Here is a 24,466-nt window from a genome sequence, read left to right as displayed (position 1 = left end):
TTTAAAGTTGTCGTAATGCAATGAAATTATGAATGGTGAACAAACTGTGAACTGATTTTTCCTTCATACCTTTCAGGGTAACAGCACGCATTCAGCCATAATAACATGTAAGACAACTAAGAAAAATGAAAATTTGAAAAAGGGGGATGGGGGTGGAAAAGAGCCCCCGCACCTTAAAGAAGCATCAATTATATGGTGTAACGAGGAATTATATTAGGTTAACCATGAAGACTGAATATAATTGCCATAGCCTAATTAGTTGACCAAAAAATTACTTGTAAAACTTCGCAGGCGGAGGAAGGAAAGAATGCGGGTATTTTCTCGTACCACTGCTCGTTTTTCAATAATTCAATAAATATAGTCATAGAGCCGCAGTGGAAGCCCGCAAATTCGCAACGGCAGCTTATATGGTGACCGATTTGCTAGAAGACGGGTCGAAAAAGACAGCGAGTTTGATGTAATGGTCTAGAATGGATTGACATTGCAATTGCATCTCCGCCTCACTCAATTTGCTTGTTTTTGCTTGCTGAGGTTTGTTTTTGCTCCGATAACCCAAAAACAACTTCAAAAGCCCGCAAATAATTAGACGTCCTTTGACTAATATGGCATAATTTTCTAGACATTTTCAGCCGGTATAGAATTTAAATAAGGTTTAACTAATGCCAAAAGCCTAAAAATCTTTTTTTTTTAGAATCATTCTGGAACTTAAACTTATGACCTGATCGCTTTTTCAGCTTTTTTTGAACTGTTGGCACATAAACGCAAAACTAAAGGGTTTGCCAGCCCGTAGTCTCAAACTAGCATCCCGAAAATAATGGCAATTGTCCTGGGATTAAATTGCTAAGGCAAGAGTCAAGTTTTTGCGTTTAGTTACGTTTCCGGGAGTCTGCAAGGAAACGTCTTTTCAAAAAAAGCTGACTAAAATTAGTAATTTAAGAACGCATCCTTTTAGCATGTATAACTAAAGGAAACCAAATTTTTCATTATGGTGCGTGCGTTAGTTGCAGGATTAACTTTGGTGTGATAGAGTTAAGATAAAGAATTCATACAGTATTATTTTTAATAGTGAAATGACTAGGTGTTAAAATGTACTGTGTTAAACTGGAAAATAGGAGTTATATTGTTGTCGATTTAAACTGTTTTGTAGTTAAATGACTAAGTTTTAAAATGAACGGTGTTAAATTGTATGTCTTGAAGTTGTAGGACACCGTTTTAAATTATCCGAACAAAACGAAAAAAAAAATGTTTTCTTGAAATTTTTCTCCAATCGCGGTTTTCTCAAAACTGATTTACTTAGACAAAAAATACTTCAATGAAACCATCAAAAAACAACAAAAAACTGCTTAGGGCTTCAGTAGAAGTGTTATGGTGCAGTGCAACTTAACTTGCCAAATTATGGCCGAAATTTTTACTCGAAAATGAATATTTTTCAGTTTTTAAGTCAATCAAAAACTGCGACAAAACTACCGGCTCAGCTGTTATCAAAATTATGACAGCTGTCAAAGCTGCAGAAATGAACTTCTGATGTAGTTGAACGAAATTGTGATAGGGTGTAACTTTCAAAAATTTGTTTAAGCAAAATGCTTAAAATGTTTTGAAGTAATATATAGGTATGTAAAGTTATTAAAATTGACAAATTTTGGCTATCAAATGAAAACAATTCCCTTATGATCAATTTTTGCTTAAAATAAAACAAAATGATCCGTTACTGTGTGAAGTCTTAATTCTAAGGATTGCAAATTGAAAGGAACCATAATATTTTTTAACTAAAATACTAAAAAAAATTGCGCACGTTTTTTTTCTAATTCAAGTTCGAAAAAAAATCTTACATTTTTTCATTTGTTTTGTCCAAATGATTTAAATCAACCTTCTATTCCGTCGAAATGGAACAAATACTTTAATTAAGAGGAGACAATTTTCAAATTAGAAAACACTTTGAAACTCACCATAAACAAAACATGGAAGGTGTTTAAGATTGCTTTAAAAACAGTTGTTTGGCCTCGTAAAAAAAGGAGGTCAAATTTTTATCTCATAAAAAGAAGTAAAAAGTAAAAGTCTTAGTTCCACGTCTGCGATATAGGGTTATTCAAACAATTTTGCTAATTATTTGATTTATTTGATTTACTAATATATATTTATTTGGAACATTAGGGTAAATCAAGTCAATTAGGAATGATATTCCAACTCGATTCATCGCCACTATTAATTCTCGGTAACAGTAAAGAGTTTCGATTAGTTATTAATTTTCGATAAATATACAAACGGCCAAAGTTGCAAACAATATCAGTTGATTATGTTTTTGATTTAAAAACTGTCAACAGAATTTTTTTTAAATATGTATTTTTTTGCCCAAGATACATTTCTTTTTTTCTCGGATTATTTTACTAGAAAAAAACCTCCTTGCAGAACATGTGAAATTCGAGATTACTGTTTCTTTTAAATCATTTTCAGAAGTTTCCAGATTGTTCTTAAAAATGTCTGAAGTAAGCTGAGGACAACAATTCAAAACGGAAAAAAAAAACACAAAAGGTTGACCCTTCGTCCAATATGAAGCACGAAACAAGTTTGTTCGCATCTACTAATATATTTATTTGGAACCGTAGCGTAAATCAATTCAATTAGGAATGATATTCCAACTCGATTCATTCGCCGCTATAACTTTGCGGTAACAGTAAAGAGTTTCGGGCGCTGTTATCAGCCTAAATTGGCAACTTCAAACAAACTTCACAACAAAAAATCCAAAAAATGAGAGTAAGTTAACCAGCCTAAGTATAAACCAACCGAAATTGCACGAAGTTTATAGGCGAGCCGAAAAATTATATCATATGAATGAATTTGCATAACTTTTGTTACTGTTACTTAATAGTTACATAGCTGTTATATAAAACTAACGTATCTTCGTCTCGTTGATACTTCGGTTGATATATATATATATCACCAAAAAATTAATGAAAAGTTCACCACAAGGCATCAGTGTCTGAACCAAAATGCTTAACCAAAAAGTCGAAGTTTGTTTGAATAAAAAAGTTCCCAAGCATAAACATTCAATCATTTTCTTTGATCAAATTTAACCCAGATCTCGATTTGAGTTAAATTCATGCAAGTTTGAATAGCAATTATTGCAAATGAAATGAAAGCAATTTTGTTTTCACCCACTATGATGCCCTATTGTGTTTCATAGTTGTTGGCTATTTTTTATTTTTGTCAAATGAAAACAATTTTCTTTCAGATCTGCTCATTTTGTGAAGCTTTTGTGTGCTTCCGCTTGACTTTTACTTCTTTTAAATTGCAAGCAAAAACCGCATGAGTGATTAGTGTGTAAGAATCCTAATCTCTAGGTCGCAGGTTAGAATCTCAGACGTAGCAGTTTTTTTTATTCGAGGCTTATTTTTAAATTTTTTTTATTGCTCTTTATAGAGCTGCTTTTTGTCGTGGTCTCGCTATTGTTTGCCAAGCGAAGCTTCGCCTCTGTGTCAATGTTTGGAACCTTTTTTGGCCATTCGATCAAAGGTTGTCAGAAACTGTTATTTGGCAAGGAAGGATTTTAACTAGACACATAATTAAAATTTTTTGGAAAAAGAAGATTTGACTCTATAAGTTTTGAACTTGAAGAGAAAATTTTCCCGTCAGTTCATAAACCTGCCTACTAAAGTTCTGTTAGCATACTTATCTTCTTAGCTAATTTTTTTTTGATCCTCTTGATTTTGATAAAAGTTTGAAAGTTCATGCGATACTTTTTAGGTAGAAATTTGGCTTTCCAATGACCAGTGTTTGTTCAAAAGTTCCAATTCTATAAGCTGGTTACAAAAATTCTCCGTCACCTAGAGTAACTTTTTGGGCTTTCTTCCAGTTTTCCGCACCCCTCTCTCGTAAAATTACAAAGTGAAGCTCTTCAAAATTTGTTCAGAAGGCGTTTTTTATGTAAGAAATGTTGTAAGAATTCGTTCATCTGCTCACACTGACTCGTTTTGATGCAGTTCATGTCATGAAAATCGATTTTATATGAATTTCCATACATTGAAGCTCAGAAAAAATCAAAAGGGGAACTGGAAAAGAGCCAAATTTTGGCAAGTTGTTATTGTTTGGCCGAAAAATGCCCTGAAACCAACTCATCAGATCTCAAAATTTAAGCCTTGATTTCAATTATTTACATGCAAAATTACAAATACTCGAAGAAAGAATTCGCTCAATTTAATACTTGAAAGCTGAAAACGACGCAGTTGTTGCTCTCTGATTGTCTGACTGCATTCATTATTAGTTATATATTGATTTGAATTTTATAAGTTTCTTATCTGAAAAAGGGTAGAATAACTATTTTGTAGTAAGCGATAAATCATCCGAAGTTAATTACACTTGCTTTAGTTTTTACTCTTGTCTTTTAATCGGAAACCCCGCTTTTTTCATCGTGGACCAATTTTTCTGTAAACAACTCCTGTCTCTAATAATTTAGATTTATTATTTGACCTCAAAAAGATAGATTCCAAAGTGGTCTAGCGGTAAATTGGTTGACCTTTTACCCTACGGTCTGGGTTTGAGTCTGGGTTTGGATCTATTTTTTTTATCAGCACGTATCAGAATGATGTTTTCTGGGATTGTCTGGGAAAGAATTGTCGAAATTTTTTTCGTTTGTTGATTTTATGTTGGCTGAATTTCCAAAGCATGTAGTTTTTTCTAATGTGAGCAATTTTCACCTTAATTAACAGTCGTGTTTTTCTTTCGTCAAATTACCAACTTAGGTTTTGATTAAGTTTTTTGTCAGTTATATCGTTATTGGCTAGTTTTATCAGCTCGGTAATTTTATTTTGTGTCGTTCTATTTAAAGGAAAAAATTAAAATTGTTTTTGGTTTAATTCAGAACGGTTGTGGTTTAGAGACTTCAAGTTTTAAAACGTTTTTGAAAAAAAATTTAGAGATTTTTTGTTTCATTATTTTTGGCTAAGTAGCTGCTCGGTAACTGATACGAAAAGCAGAGCTAATGCTGCTGGCTGACTTTTTTTGATATTGAAGGATTGTTTTTGTCCAAGAAAATCAATAAATTGTTTCGCAAATTGTTTTGTCGACTTAGTGATTTCTCTCTTTTTCTATTTGCTACTTTGCCTTGTTACTGTTGCACGCTATGGCAAATGGTGCGAAGCTCCACATAGCCTCTGTGTTGAAGTTAAACTTTTGCTCTGGAATGTTTAAGCGCGAAAGCCAACATTCGACAAAAGCAAAAGCGCTCAGTATTATCGGTGCTAGGTTCTATTAAAAGTATTCACAGAGAGCTGACAGAAACAGCAAAGATTATTCAAAATATATTAAATCTGTATTAGGTCAAATGCAAATGTTAGCAATTAAAATAAACAAAGTGTTGGATGATGATGTGGTATGAATTCATTTGCCACTAACAGTTCAATCTAAATCATTTCAGAACACCTTACGTTACTTATTCGCTGGCCGACTATGCTGCCCATTTTCGTGTTCGTAGTTTTTTCTGGTGAGTCTTTTTCTCAAGATTTAAGTCCTTTAACGGAAAATTTTTTTGTTGATTAATCGACTGCCATTATTCCGAAACCAATTTGGACGTTTTGCGATCTCTAAACAATTTCTTCAAAAGACGGAAAATCGCTTCGTCGTGCCCGCAACAGGGAAATTTTATTAGATTTTTTCTCCTGTCGAATCCGCAGATAAAAATCGTATCATATAGCAGCTCCATTTGCTGAACTTTTCAAGCATGTTTTTGATAACTCCACTCTTTGCGGCTTTTGCGACATAACTAAGAATCATTTATATTACAATTTTAATACTAGTCTTTCTAGTAAATTGAGAAAAAAATTGAGAAAACCGTTTACAGGCTATTAATAATCGATTACAGCCTTCCTTTTTCAAATCAAACTATAATCATTTTTAATTATTTTATTTGATTAAAATAATTTTCAATCGATTTTTTCATTGCATGTTCTATTTTAACTGTTATACAATTTCTATTTTAATCGAATATAATCATTTCTATTTGTATCGAATATAATATATCATGATCCTTTTTATTTGTTAAGTTTTTCTTCGATCTTGCATCTGAGCTGCTGATGTTTTTTGTTCCGACTTTCGTAACGAAAGTAACGGAATATTTGTGCTCGAGGTGTTTTTTTTCTATTTCGACTTTTTAACTAGCCTTTTTGACCAATTTTTTTTACATCATTCGAAAGCTTTTGCTGTTTTGAGCTTAAATTTGAAAATAAATTTCACCTGTGATCATTTTTCGTAAAGTTACGGGGGTTTAAAGACTGCCATTTTGGCCAACTTGGGACAATTAACGCACAATATATTTCGCGCGAAAATTTATTCCGTCTAAGAAATCGTTCCAAATTGTTTGAAGGAAACTTAATTGCAACAAGACTGCTCGTATCAGGACAAAGCCCTGAATGTTCCGACTGCCTTTTAAGGTCTATGAAGCAGCAAAAACATGAAAAATTTAAATGTAATAAAGCAAATTGAGAAAAAAAAAATTTAGAAAATTAAATCAAAAATGGCTAGTTAAGAAGTCGAAATTTGTCTGAAGAAAAAAAAACCCACCCCGAGCACAAATATTCCGTTACTTTCGTATCGAAAATCGGAACAATAAAATAAAATTAAAGCCATATTAAGTACAAAGTGGTAGATTTTGCTCTTATTAACAAACTAATTATGACATATAAGCTTCCTTGAATCCATTTGGAACGATCTCTAATACGGAGTAAGTGTCCTGTACGCGTTACTAGCGTGCCATAAATATCGCTCGTTAATTGTCTCAAATTGGCCAAAATGGCAACCTTTAAACCCCCGTAACTTTACAAAAAATGATCACAAGTGAAATATATTCTGAAATTTAAGCTCAGGACAACAATAGCTTTTGATTGATTTAAAAAATTTCGTCAAAAATGGCTAGTTAATAAGTCGAAGTTGGTCCGAACAAAAAAAACCCACCCGAGCACAAATTATCCGTTACTTTCGTTTCGAAAGACGGAACAATAATTGATTTGTTACTTGGATCAAAATTTATCACTTTTTTTATTTCTATTTTAATCGAAATTTTTACCCAGTGGGGGATGATTTTTGATAAAAAATCTGATTTTTTTTTTAGAAAAAAGTTTTAGTTTTATTTTTAGTACGTTTCGTTTTTTCATGCTACTACTGCTCTGTAGACCATAAAAAGCAGTCGGAACATTCAGGGCTTCACCCTGATACAAGCAGTCTTGTTCTCTTTGTAGCCATTGGATTATGTGAAAATTTAAAAAATCGTTTTAGCAGTCGATAAAAGTCGTTAGAAGTTTAACTAAAAAAACGCTCGTTACACCATAAAATTGATGCTCAATTAGAGTTGGGGGTAAATGGAAAAAGAGTCTTGAAAGAGGTTGCAATTAAGTAACAGGAACATTTTGAAAAATTAGAAACAATAACAATTTTGATCAAACCTGTTTGAACTAAACAGCCGATCTAAATTTTGATCTGAGCTGAGTCGAGCGAAGAAATGTATAATATTTTTTACCCCACATTTTGCAGTGTGAGTCAACAAAACTCAGACGCTATCGAGTTATTTGTAACCTACCAATTTTTGGTCGAGAAACATACGATAATGTAAATTGCGACCCATTCGGTGTTTCATTTCTAATTTAAGCTGGATATATTTTGTATTGAATACAATTGCAGAGTTTTTATTACACACCAATCTTGTTCCGTAACTATTTTTCATACTCAAAATTGTATACCCGGACTTTTTTCAGTCATACCACTTTCCTATCAAATATAATAAAGTTATTATCCAAGTAAAACTGCTTTTAACCAACACTTAAGTAGAATCTTTTGATATCTAGAAAAACAGAGTAAAATTAAGATCGGTATTAGACTAAGGAGCTCCCCGAAACTATCCGGCCAAAAACAAGAACGTGAAAATCAGACGATGTACCTAATCTGAACCGAAATTACTCTTTAAGTTAACCTAAACCTCAGATCAATCCATCTGGTACAATCAGTAAGGCTGAAACTTAGGATCTTAAATGCTGAAATTAAGTTAGATTACTAAAACAGACTTGAAATCCTATGTCTCATTAATTCCGACACGAAACTCTAACATACCAATTTCTCAAAAAAGAAATAAAAATCATCTTGATGCTGCTCATCATAAAAAAGCTAACGCAGAAAACTGTACAGTATTTTCACATTTGGGCAATGCGGTTCAAAAAATCTATGCAGAAAAACTAGTTCTCACCAGTACTTTCTCGTGTCATTAACACAATAGAATACCCATTTTCCGGTCCACGACAAGTGAAACCGACATTTTTCCGAGTTGCAGCGTTCAATGAACTGGAGACAAACTTTCCTCGACTCATTAGCATGCAAATTAATCAGCGATCATTCAAAACTTTCATTTTTATCTTCGACAGACTCGAAATATTATTTGCGAAAAAAGCCTTACTAAAGACACACTATGAACATTGCCATTGCATCGTGCTTCAAAACAAGTAATCAGTTAGAATCAATTTTCTTTAAAACCAAATCAAAAAAAAATAGTGAACGCTCTCGGAAAAACAACCTATTTGTAAACTTAAGAATCAAAAAACTAACTTTAGCAACCAAAAGATTTTCAAATTAATTCTCAACCTTCTAGATCATCAAAGCTTCTCCTTGGATCTGCATAACAATTTAATTGATATGTTTATAATGTGGTTGTAAAAAGTATGTTCTGCTTCGCTTGCTTGGGTAAAAGAGTCCCGATTTTACCCACGCAACATGCAAGGATGTTGGAAACGGGTACTAGAACTTTTCTCCCTTAAACCTTCTTGTTCACAGACTGCCTTAAATTCGAGTTGGTTCGATCAATCAAGTAATATCATCATGAAAAACTAAAATATCGCTAGTCCAATCTTACTCTGTAGGCGTCATATTAATCATTTTGTAATGTGCATTTTTAGCCCGGCCAGAATTTTAAAATTCTTTTTATCTCATTGTGTGAACTTAGGTTTTGTCAGCTTACGTGCTATATAAGTTGTTGATCATTTTTGGCCGTTTCATATGAAATTTTCGAAATTTCGAAACTTTGCTCAGTGATTTTTATCAATATTAAATTAATTTGAGACAAACGTAAGAAACTTGTTTTTAGGTGAAACTTTCTGGGCTGTTTTTTAGTTTTCTAACTAAGTAGTTTTTGCTTTTTTTGGATTAGCTGCTATGCTATGGTCGTGTTGCAAAGCAAGTGATGTGAATTTAAGCTTCACCCCTGAGTAAAAAACACAGGATCGTCTTTGGAGGAAAACAGAAATTAAATGAAGACCAAATTTTAATGTATTGATTTTGTTAATTTCTGATTACAATGTTATCATAAAAATTGATAAAAAAAGTTTCGATGATTGAATAAAATGTAAAAACTTAATTTTTGAAAGAATTGTAAAAGACCAACATCTAGCCCCGATTACTCTGAATCAACCGAATAGACATGATCATTGCAATTTTTTCAAATCCTTTTTTATTTTTCAGGTAAAGTTTGTTGATGAATTTCTGATGATATCTGAAAATTCTGGTCACACAAACATTGAAATAAAACGACATTAAAAACCATGTATTTGCGAAATGTATTTTTATATGAAGCTGGGTTCGTGAAAACGAAAAAACATAAATACATTTGCATAAAATTTTCGACACAGTTTCATAAGCAGCGCGCTAACTTATATCAAAGCAAGACTGACCATAATAAAACGAATGACAATATGTTCCAAAATCTCTCTAACTTATCACAAAATTTTGGGGTTGAAAGTTATATACTTTCGAAGAAATAAGAATAGTGACTGTTTTTCAATAAATACTGAAATGGTTCATTTTTTCGCAATTTTAAAGTACGCGAATTTAGGTTCTATGAATGACAATTGCTCATGAAAAATTTCATTTTCAATCTCAAAATTTGCAAAACCAATCAAATATAAATGATTAAAATTGTAACGTAATATTTTTTTCTGAACTAAAAGCTTCATTAATTATTTCAGGAAATACATCTCTTTAATTATTTTCTAAGTAATCCTGGATTATCCCCATGCAAAGATATGCGTAACCAAACTGTTGACTTCGGGTTAGTTCATTTGGGATTTAATTTATTTGCCGGGATTTGGAAAAAAAATCTTTTTGTTCCGACCATTGAAAATGGTGAGCAACTTTGCATTCGTTTTTTTTTGTTTTCCACGCAAAATCAGGTACCACAAATAATGATCAAACTGGGTTGAATAATATATCGAATGAAAGCCCTTTCAGTTGTGATTCAAACCACATTTGAAAAGCTTCAAAAACTGATTCTAGTGTCGAGAAAAACCGGTTTGAAATTTTTGATTTTTTGGTTTTTTGTCTTATTTCGAGCTAATAAAGCAAGCGAGCAGTTATATTATTGCTTAACTAAACGCTTAATTCAAACGTAAGTATTTAATTTTATTTGGTTAACGTTAATTTATTTTGAGTCTTTCAATGCCTTTTTAGAATCAAAAATTCAAAAAATTTTAAAAACTGCAAAATTTCTTTATTTCTTACTACTAATTTTTTCTACTAATTTTTTCTACAAAAGAAGTTTTTTAATTTGCTTATTTTAGTGTGACTGTCGAATATACCTTATCTCCAGTTTTTTATCAGCTCCTTTCATCACACCACGCCGAGAAAAATACCTTGCTTTCGTTTAAATTCCTTTTGATCTTTTTTTTTCTGAATAAATATTGGTGATAATGCGAAAAAAGTCTAAAGACTGTGGGGGAAATTGTTTAGCAAAGTTTATGTAATGTGAATACGTTTAGAACTCGAATAGGCCTAGAAAAAGCTGCAAATATTACAAACAATTTGCAACAAATTTATGGTGGTATGTCAGTAAACCGATGTATCGGTAACTCGAAAACAGCCAAACCAGATCAGTAAACTAAAATTGAATATACCTGATCAGTAAACCGGAAGTTGTGAAAAAAGTGTTTCTTAAACCGAAATTGTATTTTTCAAAGTAACAACGTGTTCAACCTAATAACGTTTATTTTTAGCTGACCACGAAACATGCCAAAAATTATGCGAAACAATGGTGTAAAAAACTATAAACTTAAGTAATTGAACTTTTGCAGTTAATTACCGAGAAAAGTCTTTCAGTTCAAAAAATAGATGCATTTGTTAAGCTTTTAAAATAATTATTATTACGCAACCGTTACTTAATTAGTTTTTAATAACATTAGCATAGTTTACTGATACATCAATTTACTCACGCACACCAAATTTATACAGATTATAAACCAGTATAAACCATTACAATGGATTTGAATGGCTTATAATTGATTTATATTTTAAATTGAAAACTTATTGAATGATCTATAACCGAATGCACGGTCTGAAAATGTAATTCTAATCACTATGTTTCAATTACTATTCTTGAAAGCCCAATGAGTGTAGGTACATTTTACCACGCGGAAGGTACGATGTGGTTTATTTCTCTTTTGAAAGTAAGAAAACAAAAATCGCAAAATTTCATTAAAGAATAGATACTTGTATCCCAAACGTGAAAATACGATTAATGTTATGGTTTGAGTTCATGCAGTTATTTCTGTTCTGGCCGATCCGACAATGTGTGACAGGAGAAACTATGGCGTGGGGTTCTGTTTTTGTCTGATTTATCAGGTTTAGGTATCTCAGGAATATCTTGATCGGGCTCATATGTGGCGCAATATTAAAGTCACATATAAAGTTCGTTCATTGTTGTATTTTAAAAGGATTTTATGCGGGCTATTTTTTATTTTCACTTTGAAAAAATTTGCCCAGCAATGAGCTTTTCTTGTTTTGTTGCTTAGTGGCGAGTTTTATTGTCATTGTTGGAGGAAGTATGGAAACTTACGAATGTCAGCACTTCCAACTGCCCGACGCGGGAGACGCAGGCGGCCTTCAGTGCCTCCAATACAGATAAGTGATGATTACTCTTTTAATCATTCAGTCAATTGTTTTAAAATGTTTTCAACCTTTTTTCCCGAAATACTATTTGCATGAATCTTATCGTTTTCTGCGCTCGTTTTCAGAATCAAAGTTTCTTCACCCTTGCGCTTCTATAATCCAGAGGATCTATTTCGATCTCAAACAATTGGGAAGACCAAAAACTTAGGATACTATGATTTTACTTTTATTGAAAATGGCTAATTATCCATTTTTTCCATTTTTTCCGCCTTGCCAGCAAGTTTTTATCAATTTTTGCCTTTTGAAAATTTTTTAAATGTCCGGGGTCGTGTTTGAGTTTTCAGTAATTTTTGATTTATTTTGTTTTATTTTTATGGTAAATTTTTTTCTCAACCGCGAGAGATCAGAATCACTGATCTCATATATGCAATTTTCTGTGAAGTTTTTGTTGATTTCATTTTTTTGCTAGCTTCCGAATGCTTGAGTTCTTCTCAAACTTTCTAAACAATTTGAACAATAAATTTTGGGTTTTCTAGCAGTGATCTAGGATTTTCTCGAGGGGAAGGATATTTAAAAAGTTCGAAAATTTTGTCGACCTTTTTTAGGTCGACTCAAAAGCTCTCCTAAATCACCATGAAGACCCCATTTTTGACGCAATTGTTTGCGCCGCAGGCAAAATTTTGAAAAAAAAACAGACAAAAAAAGGCGTTTTTAGGCAACTTTGGGAAATTTTGACCAAAAAGTCGCGTTTTTTTTTCAGTGCGCGCTCCCCCTCAAAGTTAGTATATATTGGTGCCAAAGGCGCCTTTAGAAATTGTTTTGGATCCTTCACCAAAAATGAAAATTGAGTCGGCAGAGGGTCGAATTCCTGAAATGAAAAGGGAAGTTAACTGGAAAAAAGTTATTTTTGTAAATAAGGAAATAAGGAATCGAAAAACCCAAGAAAAAAACCCAAGAAAAGCAGTTAACTGGAAAAAAGATATTTTTGTAAATAAGTAATCGAAAAACCCAAGAAAAAACCCAAGAAAAGCAGTTAACTGGAAAAAAGTTATTTTTGTAAATAAGTAATCGAAAAACCCAAGAAAAAAACCCAAGAAAAGCAGTTAACTGGAAAAAAGTTATTTTTGTAAATAAGTAATCGAAAAACCCAAGAAAAAAACCCAAGAAAAGCAGTTAACTGGAAAAAAGTTATTTTTGTAAATAAGTAATCGAAAAACCCAAGAAAAAAACCCAAGAAAAGCAGTTAACTGGAAAAAAGTTATTTTTGTAAATAAGTAATCGAAAAACCCAAGAAAAAAACCCAAGAAAAGCAGTTAACTGGAAAAAAGTTAATTTTGTAAATAAGGAATCGAAAAACCCAAGAAAACAACCCAAGAAAAGCAATTAACTGGAAAAAAGTTATTTTTGTAAATAAAGAATCGAAACACCCAAGAAAAAAATTCGAGCAATTTCAATCGATTTGATAAAATCGATTATGGAGTGTTTAGAAAACACCTGTTTGACTTAAGTCTTTTGAACTTGCAATAATTGATATTTGATTGCAATCTTAGTTTTACCGATGCGTGAAGATATTGCAACCGAGTAATAGAACGTTTGCTGTTGACAATTGTTGATGAGCAAATCATCAGCTAACTTTCTCAGCGTATCAAGTTCCAGCTATTAATTTTGCTAATGCTTGTGGTGAGACAGTGTGACCTCAAAGGCTGAAAAACGCTAATTTTTGAAAAAAGTGAAAAATTTAATTATCGGACTGTAGTTTTTTCTTCCTATTTTTTCGACAGTATGGAGTTTTCCTCTAAAATAAACAGCTATTTATAAAATCAATTTGATGTGTTTTCCTTGTTTGTTATGTCACCATCCCACGAACATTTTAATGAGGACTCGTCACGAAGGAGTGAATAAAAGCTATCTTAAATTCAGCGATGCATCCGTTATGAAGCTCATTTTTTGTTTAACTGTCAAATTGTGGTTTGTCTGCTTCTTTTTGTCCGCCCCGCAAACACAAAAGTAAATAAAAATCAATTTTCCACAGAAAAAAATTTAGATTTCAGATCTGTTGTAATTTTGTTTTGCAAAAGTTTCAAACTGTATATCTTGATTAAATAAGATCGTACATAGATTATATACACATTATCTACAGATTGTTTACTGGCTATATACACAGAGTTTGTACACTCTTGAAACATAGTATATACAGATTTAATACTAGTTTTCTCAACATGTTTGCCAATCAGATGACATGAGTAGTATATTGGTATAATTTAGGCTTCTCAGTGAATTGTTTTTACAGATGTTTGATCGGGAAAAAAATAAAATCAGTTTTCTGGAAAGAAATTGCAGCAGTCGCTAATTGCATGTTAATGTTTTCAGTTGTTTATTTAGTATTTTTATACAAAGTTTCGCGGAAAGATTGATTTTATAAATGGCATTTAAGGAAGTATTGCAAAAAACAATCTTTTTTTTCTTGCTGTGGAAACCTTTATGTCTTAAAACCTTGGAGGGATCTCTTAAAACTTGTAGTTTGCGGTCAAAATTTTTCCTGAGGAGATTTCACCTCACTATAAAAGTGAGGAAAATTTTTTCTCTTTCTAAATTTTTTTAAATTTGTGAAAAAATCATCCGTTTAAATTTTGATTTGTCAAAGTTGATGTTGTTAGGACTCCTATAGTTTTTAGGCAAAAATTTCAATTTATTACAGATTTTATACAGATAAGATTCAAGTTGCCTGCAGATTATCTTCAGATTATCCACGGATTATCTACAGGTTAACGACTTGATATACAGGTTTTTTTGACTAAAGATCAATTACTGACTCTATAAACTTCATACAGGTTTGATACTGACTGTATGCAGATTATCTACAGATTATAAAGGTTTTATAGGGTAGAAAAATTGCTTATTTCGGCATCAAAATCCTTTCGCTATTGGTAGAAAAAATAGGTTTTATCTGTTTAGAATCGATTATCATTCGCAAAATGGTTGTGGATAAGTCGATTCTATACTTACGTTACTCTGTAGATTTTTTAATACAATCGATTTTATCATTTTTTGTCATTTGGCTGCGAAGCTTATCTGACGACATAAAACATTTCTTCTAACTTAAGCAATTAAGTATATTAGAAAAATCAGTTTGACTTGTTTTTGCAAATGATGATTTTGACAATTTTAATTTTGTATAGCTGACGTTATTTCCGTCAGATAAGACTAAACTGTTGAAGCAGCAAAGAGAACGCAATTCTGTTTAAATTGAATCGAATTGTTTTTTTTTTTATACAAAAAACTATTCGGAACAATAGCAAGAACGTATGTTGAACAATTCAAATGATTATTTACCTTTCAATCAACACTTAATATCAACTCAATTTAACTGCCAACTACTTTCAGCCGTCCGAAATAGTAAGAAAAACTGGTGGTCAAGGTTTTTAAAGACAGTCAATTCCAAAGATTACAATGCGAAGAAACGTTTATGGGAGAAGTCTTTTTTCACTACACAAAAAACTAAATAAGCAGGATTAGGGCAGTCTCGAACTCGAATATATAGTGTATATAGGGGAAAACAATTTCCGTGGACGGCATATTACGCTATCAGTTTCAGGTTTCCAGTATCAAAAGCACCTTGGAAATAAAAAGCAGTAATAGAGTTACTGAAGAATTGCAATTATTTTTGGAGACGTTTTTCATGTTGAACTTACGAACGAACATCCTTAAGAGTTTGTGTAAGCTTTTATAAAATAAGCAGTGCAACCGTTATCCAGCCAATTTCCTTTTTGCTGCATGTGGGCAATAGAATTGGTTTTGACTCCCTGGCAAACGTCACCCTTACGCAAGAACGAGTTATATATAGCTGAAGGAACTAAAGTCATTCCAAGCCAATAACGGTTTTGAAGGAGTGCGTTAAACATCATCAAAAAACAAGGTATTCATCATTGTGATCACAGTTATCTGAAGGTGAAGTTTGTTGTGGACGTGCGTAGGAAGCTTAGAACGGTTTTGAAGGCTCAGTATTTGTAAAAGGGAAACAATGCTCGGACATCCAATTTTATTCATCAAGTTTTTTTGCTAAAACGCTGCGGGTTGTGATTTTCGCAGGTTAATTGTCACAAAGTACATGCGGTCACCTATCAACTGTGATCAAATTGATACTTTCTGTCAATCGTTTGGCATGAAAGGCGAAATTTTGCTTTTACTGTTGGGCCATTGCAGCACCGTGATGCTATCAGAAAAGATGAAGGTAGCATTAACTTCAATCGCTAAGGCTTTTCTTTAACAGTTGCAAGCACGACAGTCAAAAGAATGTCCTGGAACACCAATAAGGAGAAACCATTGCTCTAAAAGGAGCCACACTAAACGCATTACAGAAAACGACCGCAAATTGCATAACTAAAGACCAAAATTGTATAGTCACAACAAGAGTCTGAGTCTGAAAGTTCTGAACATAAAATCGCGCGCGCCGTGGTTCGCTCCGTATCCGGATTCAGACCCAAAATGCGTAGTCGCGTCTGGGGTTTGATTTTGGAAAGTCTGGACATAAGGTCTGGAAGCCCCGGACATGGGTCGCGAAAGTCTAGACATGGGTCGCGTAAGTATGCACTTTTGCGAGCCATGTCGAGACCTTCGCGAACCACGGCACAACTCAAATCCAGACTCAAAATCTCGGCCAGACTATGCAGTTTGGATCTGAATCCGGATGCGGCAATACCCACAAAGTCTGGACCACCGGAGAGAAGTCATCAAACATGTACACTGGAAGTTTTTGGGATATCAAAACAACTCCTCAAATAAAAGGCGTGTCACAGAGTCAGCTAACTAACTATCAAAACAAAACAAAATTTGATCGTTTCAGGAACTGTGTTGTGGGAATTTTCAGCTTTTTCACGAATGAGCGGGCGGTCGCGCGCTTTTTTTTTAAAATTTTTTACAAGCAACTGCGAGTTTAATAGTGGAACCAGTTCTAAACTAGTATTTATAGACCAATTATATTTATGATGGAATATAACTATAAAACATTTATACCTAACCAATCTTTTTCCATCCCTAACATTTACACTTATTTGTAAGTGCTGAAACTACTTGTAGTTTCAGCACCAGAACAAATTGAATAAAACTAGAATGCAGTTGTTTTCCTTCTGACAACTAACTCGCATAAACCAGTATACACTAGATCTATTGAGACTAGGAGATATACGAGTAAAATTAAGATCGGTAATAGACTAAGAAGGTGCACGAATCTATCCGGCCGAAAATAAGATAGCGTGACGAGCAGACGGTGTATCTTATCTGAAATTACTCTATGAGTACAGTCACTTGTACATAACTCATCTGGTGCGACCAAAATTCTCGAACAAGACTTAACTAACTTAGATTTAGAATGAATAGATTTTAGAATAAAACAATTGCAAAAAAGCTAGACGGAACAGATAATTTAATAGAAATGTCTCTACGTCTCAATAAATTTACGCCAAATTTTCAAACAAAACCAGAAATACCAGGTTTTGAAAGAAGACCAAGATCGTGGCGCGAAAAACAATCAGGAATGGGACCAATCTGCTACATGATAGTACGACGGAAACCGGAAAAAAATCTTTGTATTCAGAATACTTCATGAAGTAACTTTAAATTTTCATTTACTGACACGAATGTAATTTGAAGAAACCCTTCAAGAACCTTATTGGTGCTAAAACTACTATCTTTACAAAAACGTCTGATAAAAAGAACACAAGTCGTTCCCCCCAAAATCTGCAGTAAATCAAAATTTTTTAATAAACAAATTATTAAATACAAAATCATAAAAAATAGTTAGTACAAAAATCATTGTTAGTTTCAAAAATTAACAAATTTTTCTCATCCCAGCTTCATCATCTGAAACATAACAGCAACAATTCAAGACAATAATCTCATCAAAACTTTAACTTTTAATTTTTATTTTTCTCAAAACTTTAAAATTAAAACCTATCAAAGTCTATCCTTGTTTTCAATAACCCATTTTTCTTTAATAAACAGATCATCAAGTCTTCCCTTGAATCTTTCATTTTAAATTAAACCTTAAATTAATTTATTTTATTAATGATCATCAAGGCTTTACATGGATCAAACAGAACAATTTTGTTCTCCCCTTCCTATAATTTCAAAAGTGTCTAACGACCTCAAAGGTCGGTTCACTACCCAACCCTTATCAACAACCCAGGACTAATAGAAACCTTGTAAAAACTAACCATTTTAAATAAGCTAAACAGTGAAGAACTTCGGTTACTCATCCTTCACTTGAGCCCTTTCTCTTAGATGACCCAGGCTAAAACCCTTAACAAATTAGTAAGTCATCAAATAGTATCTAACTATCGAAATCTGTATTTTCTCAATATTTTTAATTTCAATCCGTGAAAACCTCATGAGTAATGAAATATCACAAAGTGTTAAACACGATCTACAAAAGATACTAGCATGTCTTATAATTGATTATTTTGTCCATAACAATGATCTCATATCATTAGCAAGAAAAAGTTTTTGATCACAAAATTCCGACAATAAAACTATATTGGCAGATGAAACAGATTATGTTTGGGACCCTGAGTGGTCTCATCCATTATTTATTAATATACCAACTTATATATCAATTCAAGCAATTACCACAGTTTCCATCAATAGAGATTATGTTAGGATAACTCCAAAATCTGCAGTAAATCAAAATTTTTTAATAAATAATTTATAAAATACAAAATAAAAAAAAATAGTCTACAAAAATCATTGTTAGTTTCAAAAATTAACTGAAAATTAAAAAGAGTCTGAGTCTGAAAGTTCGTAACATGAAATCGCGCGCGCCCTGGTTTGCTCCGCAACCGGATTCAGACCCAAAATGCGTAGTCGCGCCTGGGGTTTGATTTTGGAAAGTCTGGACATAAGGTCTGGAAGCCCCGGAAATGGGTGGCGAAAGTCTAAACATGGGTCGCGTAAGTATGGACTTTTGCGAGCCATGTCGAGACCTTCGCAAACCACGGCACAACTCAAATCCAGACTCAAAATCTCGGCGTGACTATGCAGTTTGGATCTGAATCCGGATGCGGCAGTACCCACAAAGTCTGGACCACCGGAGAGAAGTCATCAAACAAATGTACACTGGAAGTTTTTTGGGATATCAAAACAACTCCTCAAATAAAAGGCGTGTCACAGAGTCAGCTAACGAATTATCAAAACAAAACAAAATTTGATCGTTCCAGGAACTGTGTTGTGGGAATTTTCTGCTTTTTCACGAATGAGCGGGCGGTCGCGCGCAAGTTTTTTTAAAAATTTTTTACAAGCAACTGCGAGTTTAAAAGTGGAACCAGTTCTAAACTAGTATTTATAGACCAATTATATTTATGATGGAACATAACTATAAAACATTTATAACTAACCAATCTTTTTCCATCCCTAAAAATTACACTTATTTGTAAGTGCTGAAACTTATTGTATTTTCAGCACCAGAACAAATTGAATAAAACTAGAATACAGTTGTTTTCCATCTGAAAAATAACTCGAATAAACCAGTATACACTAGATCTATTGAGACTAGTAGATATACGAGTAAGATTAAGATCGGTATTAGACTAATAAGGTGCACGAATCTATCCGGCCGAAAATAGGATAGCGTGACGAGCAGACGGTGTATCTTATCTGAAATTACTCTATGAGTACAGTCACTAGTACATAACACATCTGGTGCGACCAAAAATGTTGAACAAGACTTAACTAATTTAGATTTAGAAAGAATAGATTTTAGAATAAGACAATTGCAAAATTGCAAAAATGCTAGACGGAACAGATAATTTAATAGAAATGTCTCTACGTCTCAATAAATTTACGCCAAATTTTCAAACAAAATCAGAAATACTAGGTTTTGAAAGAAGACCAAGATCATGGCGCGAAAGCCAATCAGGAATCGGACCAATCTGCTACATGATAGTACGACGGAAACCGGAACAAACCTTTGTATTCAGAATACTTCTTGGATTAACTTTAAATTTTCATTTACTGACACGAATTTAATTTGAAGAAACCCTTCAAGAACCTTATTGGTGCTAAACCTACTATCTTTACAAAAACGACTGATAAAAAGAACACAAGTCGTTCCCCCCAAAATCTGCAGTAAATCAAAAGTTTTTTATAAATAATTTATTAAATACAAAGTAAAAAAAAATAGTTTGTACAAAAATCATTGTTAGTTTCAAAAAGTAACTGATTTTTCTCATCCCAGCTTCATCATCTGAAACATAACAGCAACAATTCAAGAAAATAATCTCATCAAAACTTTAACTTTTAAATTTTCTTTATCTCAAAACTTAAAAATTAAAATTTATCAAGGTCTATCCTTGTTTTCAATAACCCATTTTTCTTTAATAAACAGATCATCAAGTCTTCCCTTGAATCTTTCATTTTAAATTAAACCTTAAATTAATTTATTTATCTTTGATCGTCAAGGCTTTCCTTGGATCAAACAGAACAATTTTGTTCTCCCCTATAATTTCAAAAGTGTCTAACGACCTCAAACGTCGATTCACTACCCAACCCTTATCAACAACCCAGGACTAATAGAAACCTTGTAAAAACTAACCATTTTAAATAAGCTAAACAGTGAAGAACTTCGGTTACTCATCCTTCACTTGAGCCCTTTCTCTTAGATGACCCAGGCTAAAACCCTTAACAAATTAGTAAGTCATCAAATAGTATCTAACTATCGAAATCTGTATTTTCTCAAAATTTTTAAATTCAATCCGTGAAAACCTCACAGGTAATAATGTATTATAACAAAGTGTTAAACACGATCTATAAAAGATACTAGCATGGTTTATAATTGATTATTTTGTCATAACAATGATCTCATATCACTAGCAAGAAAAAGTTTTTGACCACAAAATTCCGACAATAAAACTATATTGGCAGATTAAACAGACTATGTTTGGGACCCTGAATGGTCTCATCCATTATTTATTAATATACCAACTTATATATCAATTCAAGCAATTACGACAGTTTCCATCAATAGTTATTATGTTGGGATAACTCCACTTACTATTGATGCAACACCTTTAAACTACAATTCATTTTTCGCTGACAGAACAGGAAACAATATTTCAATTTCTACATTCATTGAAACACAAGAAAATTTGAACGGAACAAGAAATCTTACACAACAAGATAATCAAACTCCATCACGTTTTGTAAATGAAGAAATAGTTGAAACAATGCAAACAACAACGGAACAAAGCATTTCCCCTTTTCATCCTACACTTACAACTCCAAGAAACAAAAACGCAGCATTTCCATAAACAACTATACAATCCACAGTAAAACCTTCCGTTATTCCAAAATATTCACGAATTGACTAGCAAATTTTTAAACCAGTAACGACATCAAGACAAACAAATAAACGAAAGACGTCAAACAGAAACATCTTCTCAGATCATAATAATAATTGTTTCGCCAAATCCAAAACAACAAAACCCCCTAATATGAATAGTCAAAATCAATCACTATCACAAAGCTATAATCAAAACGTACCACAACAAGCTTCTCACCCAGTTTTTTTTTTGACGATCAACCACGAGCTACACCAGACCGTTGCGAAAATTGTCCTTTTTTTCAACAAAAAAAAACATGACAAACAAACATCATAATAGGAATCAACCACATTATTCAGAAGATGAAGAATATTATCATCAAAATCAACAAAGATTCAATACAAATCAGCAAAACCAAAAATTGGAACATTGATCAACAAGATCGTATTTATCAACCAGATCTTTTCAAACCATATACACGAACTGAACAAACACGACAAACATGACAAAATTCAACGTCGTAAAACAATAACTTTCAGCCACAAAACCCAGTAAAGACCTAAAATTAGCAACCAACCCAAATGCAAAATGAAATTTTGTTACCATATTATTTACAACAACATGAAATAACAAAAACCCAAATTAGAAATTTTTCTCAAATACCAAATGCGGCAGAATGACTACAAATGACTATGCATCCATACCTTATGGGTGGTTCCTCTATATCTTCAAAAAAACCACTAGTGGTAATCACAGGAACAGATCCTGAATACTCAGTAGAAGATTATTTAAATGCAGTCACAGCCAATTTGATTTTAACTTTAGGACCTGAACCAGTAAATACACCACTTCATCAAACTTGGATACATCGAAGCACAGCTCCAATCTAAACCACACTTTTTGGCTCAGCCTAAAAATGGTATTCAGTTTGACCTATAGATATTAAATCAGATTGGAAAAAATTCACACAAGAATTTTCAAAAATGTTCGACTCTGAAAGAAACAAACAACGCCAAAGAGTCTTATGAAATGAATTTTGTAGAATCCCCAATGAAACAATTAAACAACTTGCAGTAAGAATTGGAACATTAGTAAGAAAAGGATATTCTCTAGACCTGACTATAAATCACAAAAATATTCAAAACTCACCATATGAATTCTCACCCAGCACTGAAGAGCACAACATCATTGAAGCACTCGAATTGCTTTGCCAACTTCTTCAAACTAAATACACCATTTGTTTGCTAGCTAAATTACTAACCTCATCAGACATCATCCACGACGTTTTCCCCACGAATTCTTCACCGAAGATTAGGTAATATGAATTAAGTAATTTACTAAAAAACTCGAACAAAAACTAACCATTCTTAAATAAATATTTTCTTTTTTCTTCATAGGCACAATCATCAATCATCTACAAGACCAAAAAGAGAAAAAAACACAGAAAACTTTTTCTAGATTCATAAATTTCTATTAACCAATTTCAATATTTGAAGCAGTAAAATTCTCCCGTACAAAGCAATAAAATGATATATAAATTTTTCTCCCCAATTCAATAAATATTCTTACAATTGAAATTAAATTGATAATTTCAACCCCCAAATCAAGCAGTAAACTTCTTAGTTTCAAAGTGGTAAATAAATAAAAATTGCCCATAAATTACAAAAAGCAGTACTAACCTTTTCAAAGTCGCTTCTTTATATTTTAAATATTCACTCGCCCACAAATTCTATCCACAATCGCACAGTTTGCCAACGAAGAATTGCTTAAAATAATGAATTTAAGTTTTAACTTTCACTGATAACAATTCTAACCAATTTTAACACGTTTCAAATTTTCCTTCAACCCTGTATGAAAGGAATTATATAATAACTCAAACTAACCAACGCAAGCTTACTAAACATCACAAACCAAAAATTCTAAAGACAAACCCAAGACGAACAATTTGATTTATGAGAAAAAGTTAAAACTAAGACAACAAAAGAAAAAAAACAGTAATCAAAAAGGCACAAAATAGTCAACAAAAACAGGACCCTCCAGAAAAGCGAGCATGAAATTCTACCCTCACTTCTGGCCTAACCCACCAGAGAGGACGTCTTGAGCATGCTCTATAGCCGGCCTCACCCACCGTGCTACATCCACGCTTTGTGACACCCCCAACTCTATTTTTGACGAGAGTTTTTCAAGTGTGAGTAGCTCTTAAAAATAACCGAACTAAATAATAACGCTTTTGCGATAAAAACTAATACAAGATCATGACTAAAAACAAGATTAACAAAGATTTATATATGTATATAATACAATGCAGTATATAGATAACATAAAGCCCAAAAACGAGCAGCTAGGAACTTGACAACCCAATCACACTCCAACTACGGAATGGCAAGACACACCTGACATGCTACCTACAGTCACTACGTTCAACGGATTTAAAGTACGACTTGGCATCGCAGCAAAGGAAACCCATTGCAACCGAACAATGGCCATCTCGATGTTCAAGTATACGTACAGATCCAAGTCACCAGACACTGCATCCAAAGTCAAACTACATGACATTCCCGAATGTGATTGGACCATTGCTATTCTGTAAAAATCGACCAGATCAACACTCATCACAAAATCATAATACGAACTCCCGAAACTATCGTGATAACATCTCTTCTTCCAAACCAGAAAAAAGAATATGCTCGCAACCTCTAAAAAAACACCATCATCCATCCTCCACTACAATAGAAAATTGAAAAACTAAAATTCCCTAAACCCCGGATGGATGGAACCAGATCTAAACTAGTATTTATCATTGGTTATTATGATATTTTATCTCTATAAAATATTAAATACTAACCAACCATACTCCATCAAACTAACAACCCACTTATTTGTAAGTGTTGAAACTACTTGTAGTTTCAACACTAGAACAGTTTGAATTAAACTTAGAATACAGTTGTTCTCTTTCTGGAACTAACTGGCGTAAACCGGTGTACACTAGATCTTTTGAGACTAGGAGATATAAGAGTAAGATTAAGACTGGTATTAGACTAAGAAGTTGCACGAATCTATCCGGCCGAAAATAAGATAGCGTGTCGAACAGACGGTGTACCTTATCTGAAATTACTCCATGAGTATAACCAAAAGGATATAACTCAATAGTGTTCTTTTGGAAGTTGACTTTAATTTAGCTCAGCGCCCCAGAGTTTTTCTTGTAGTGTCCTCCTGAATCTCATCCATTCTGAGCACTTCCTCCAGTT

General features: G+C 32.9%; 1 protein-coding gene across 1 annotated transcript in view; it reads left to right on the top strand.

Moving 5' to 3' along the window:
• The first annotated feature begins 5,324 nt into the window (after positions 1 to 5,324).
• Positions 5,325 to 24,466, top strand: part of LOC134846409 (uncharacterized) — a 33,976-nt gene continuing 14,834 nt past the window's right edge. The window contains exons 1-2 of the mRNA XM_063863755.1: positions 5,325 to 5,476; positions 11,811 to 11,919. Coding sequence (XP_063719825.1) covers positions 5,443 to 5,476; positions 11,811 to 11,919 — 143 coding nt within the window. The 5' untranslated portion in view covers positions 5,325 to 5,442. The remainder of the gene's footprint in view (positions 5,477 to 11,810; positions 11,920 to 24,466) is intronic.

The sequence above is a fragment of the Symsagittifera roscoffensis genome, chromosome 5, assembly GCF_963678635.1.
Source record: "Symsagittifera roscoffensis chromosome 5, txSymRosc1.1, whole genome shotgun sequence".
Taxonomy (NCBI): domain Eukaryota; kingdom Metazoa; phylum Xenacoelomorpha; order Acoela; family Convolutidae; genus Symsagittifera; species Symsagittifera roscoffensis.
The sequence above is the reverse complement of the archived record's forward strand: the minus strand, read 5'-3'. Positions and strand labels throughout refer to the sequence as shown.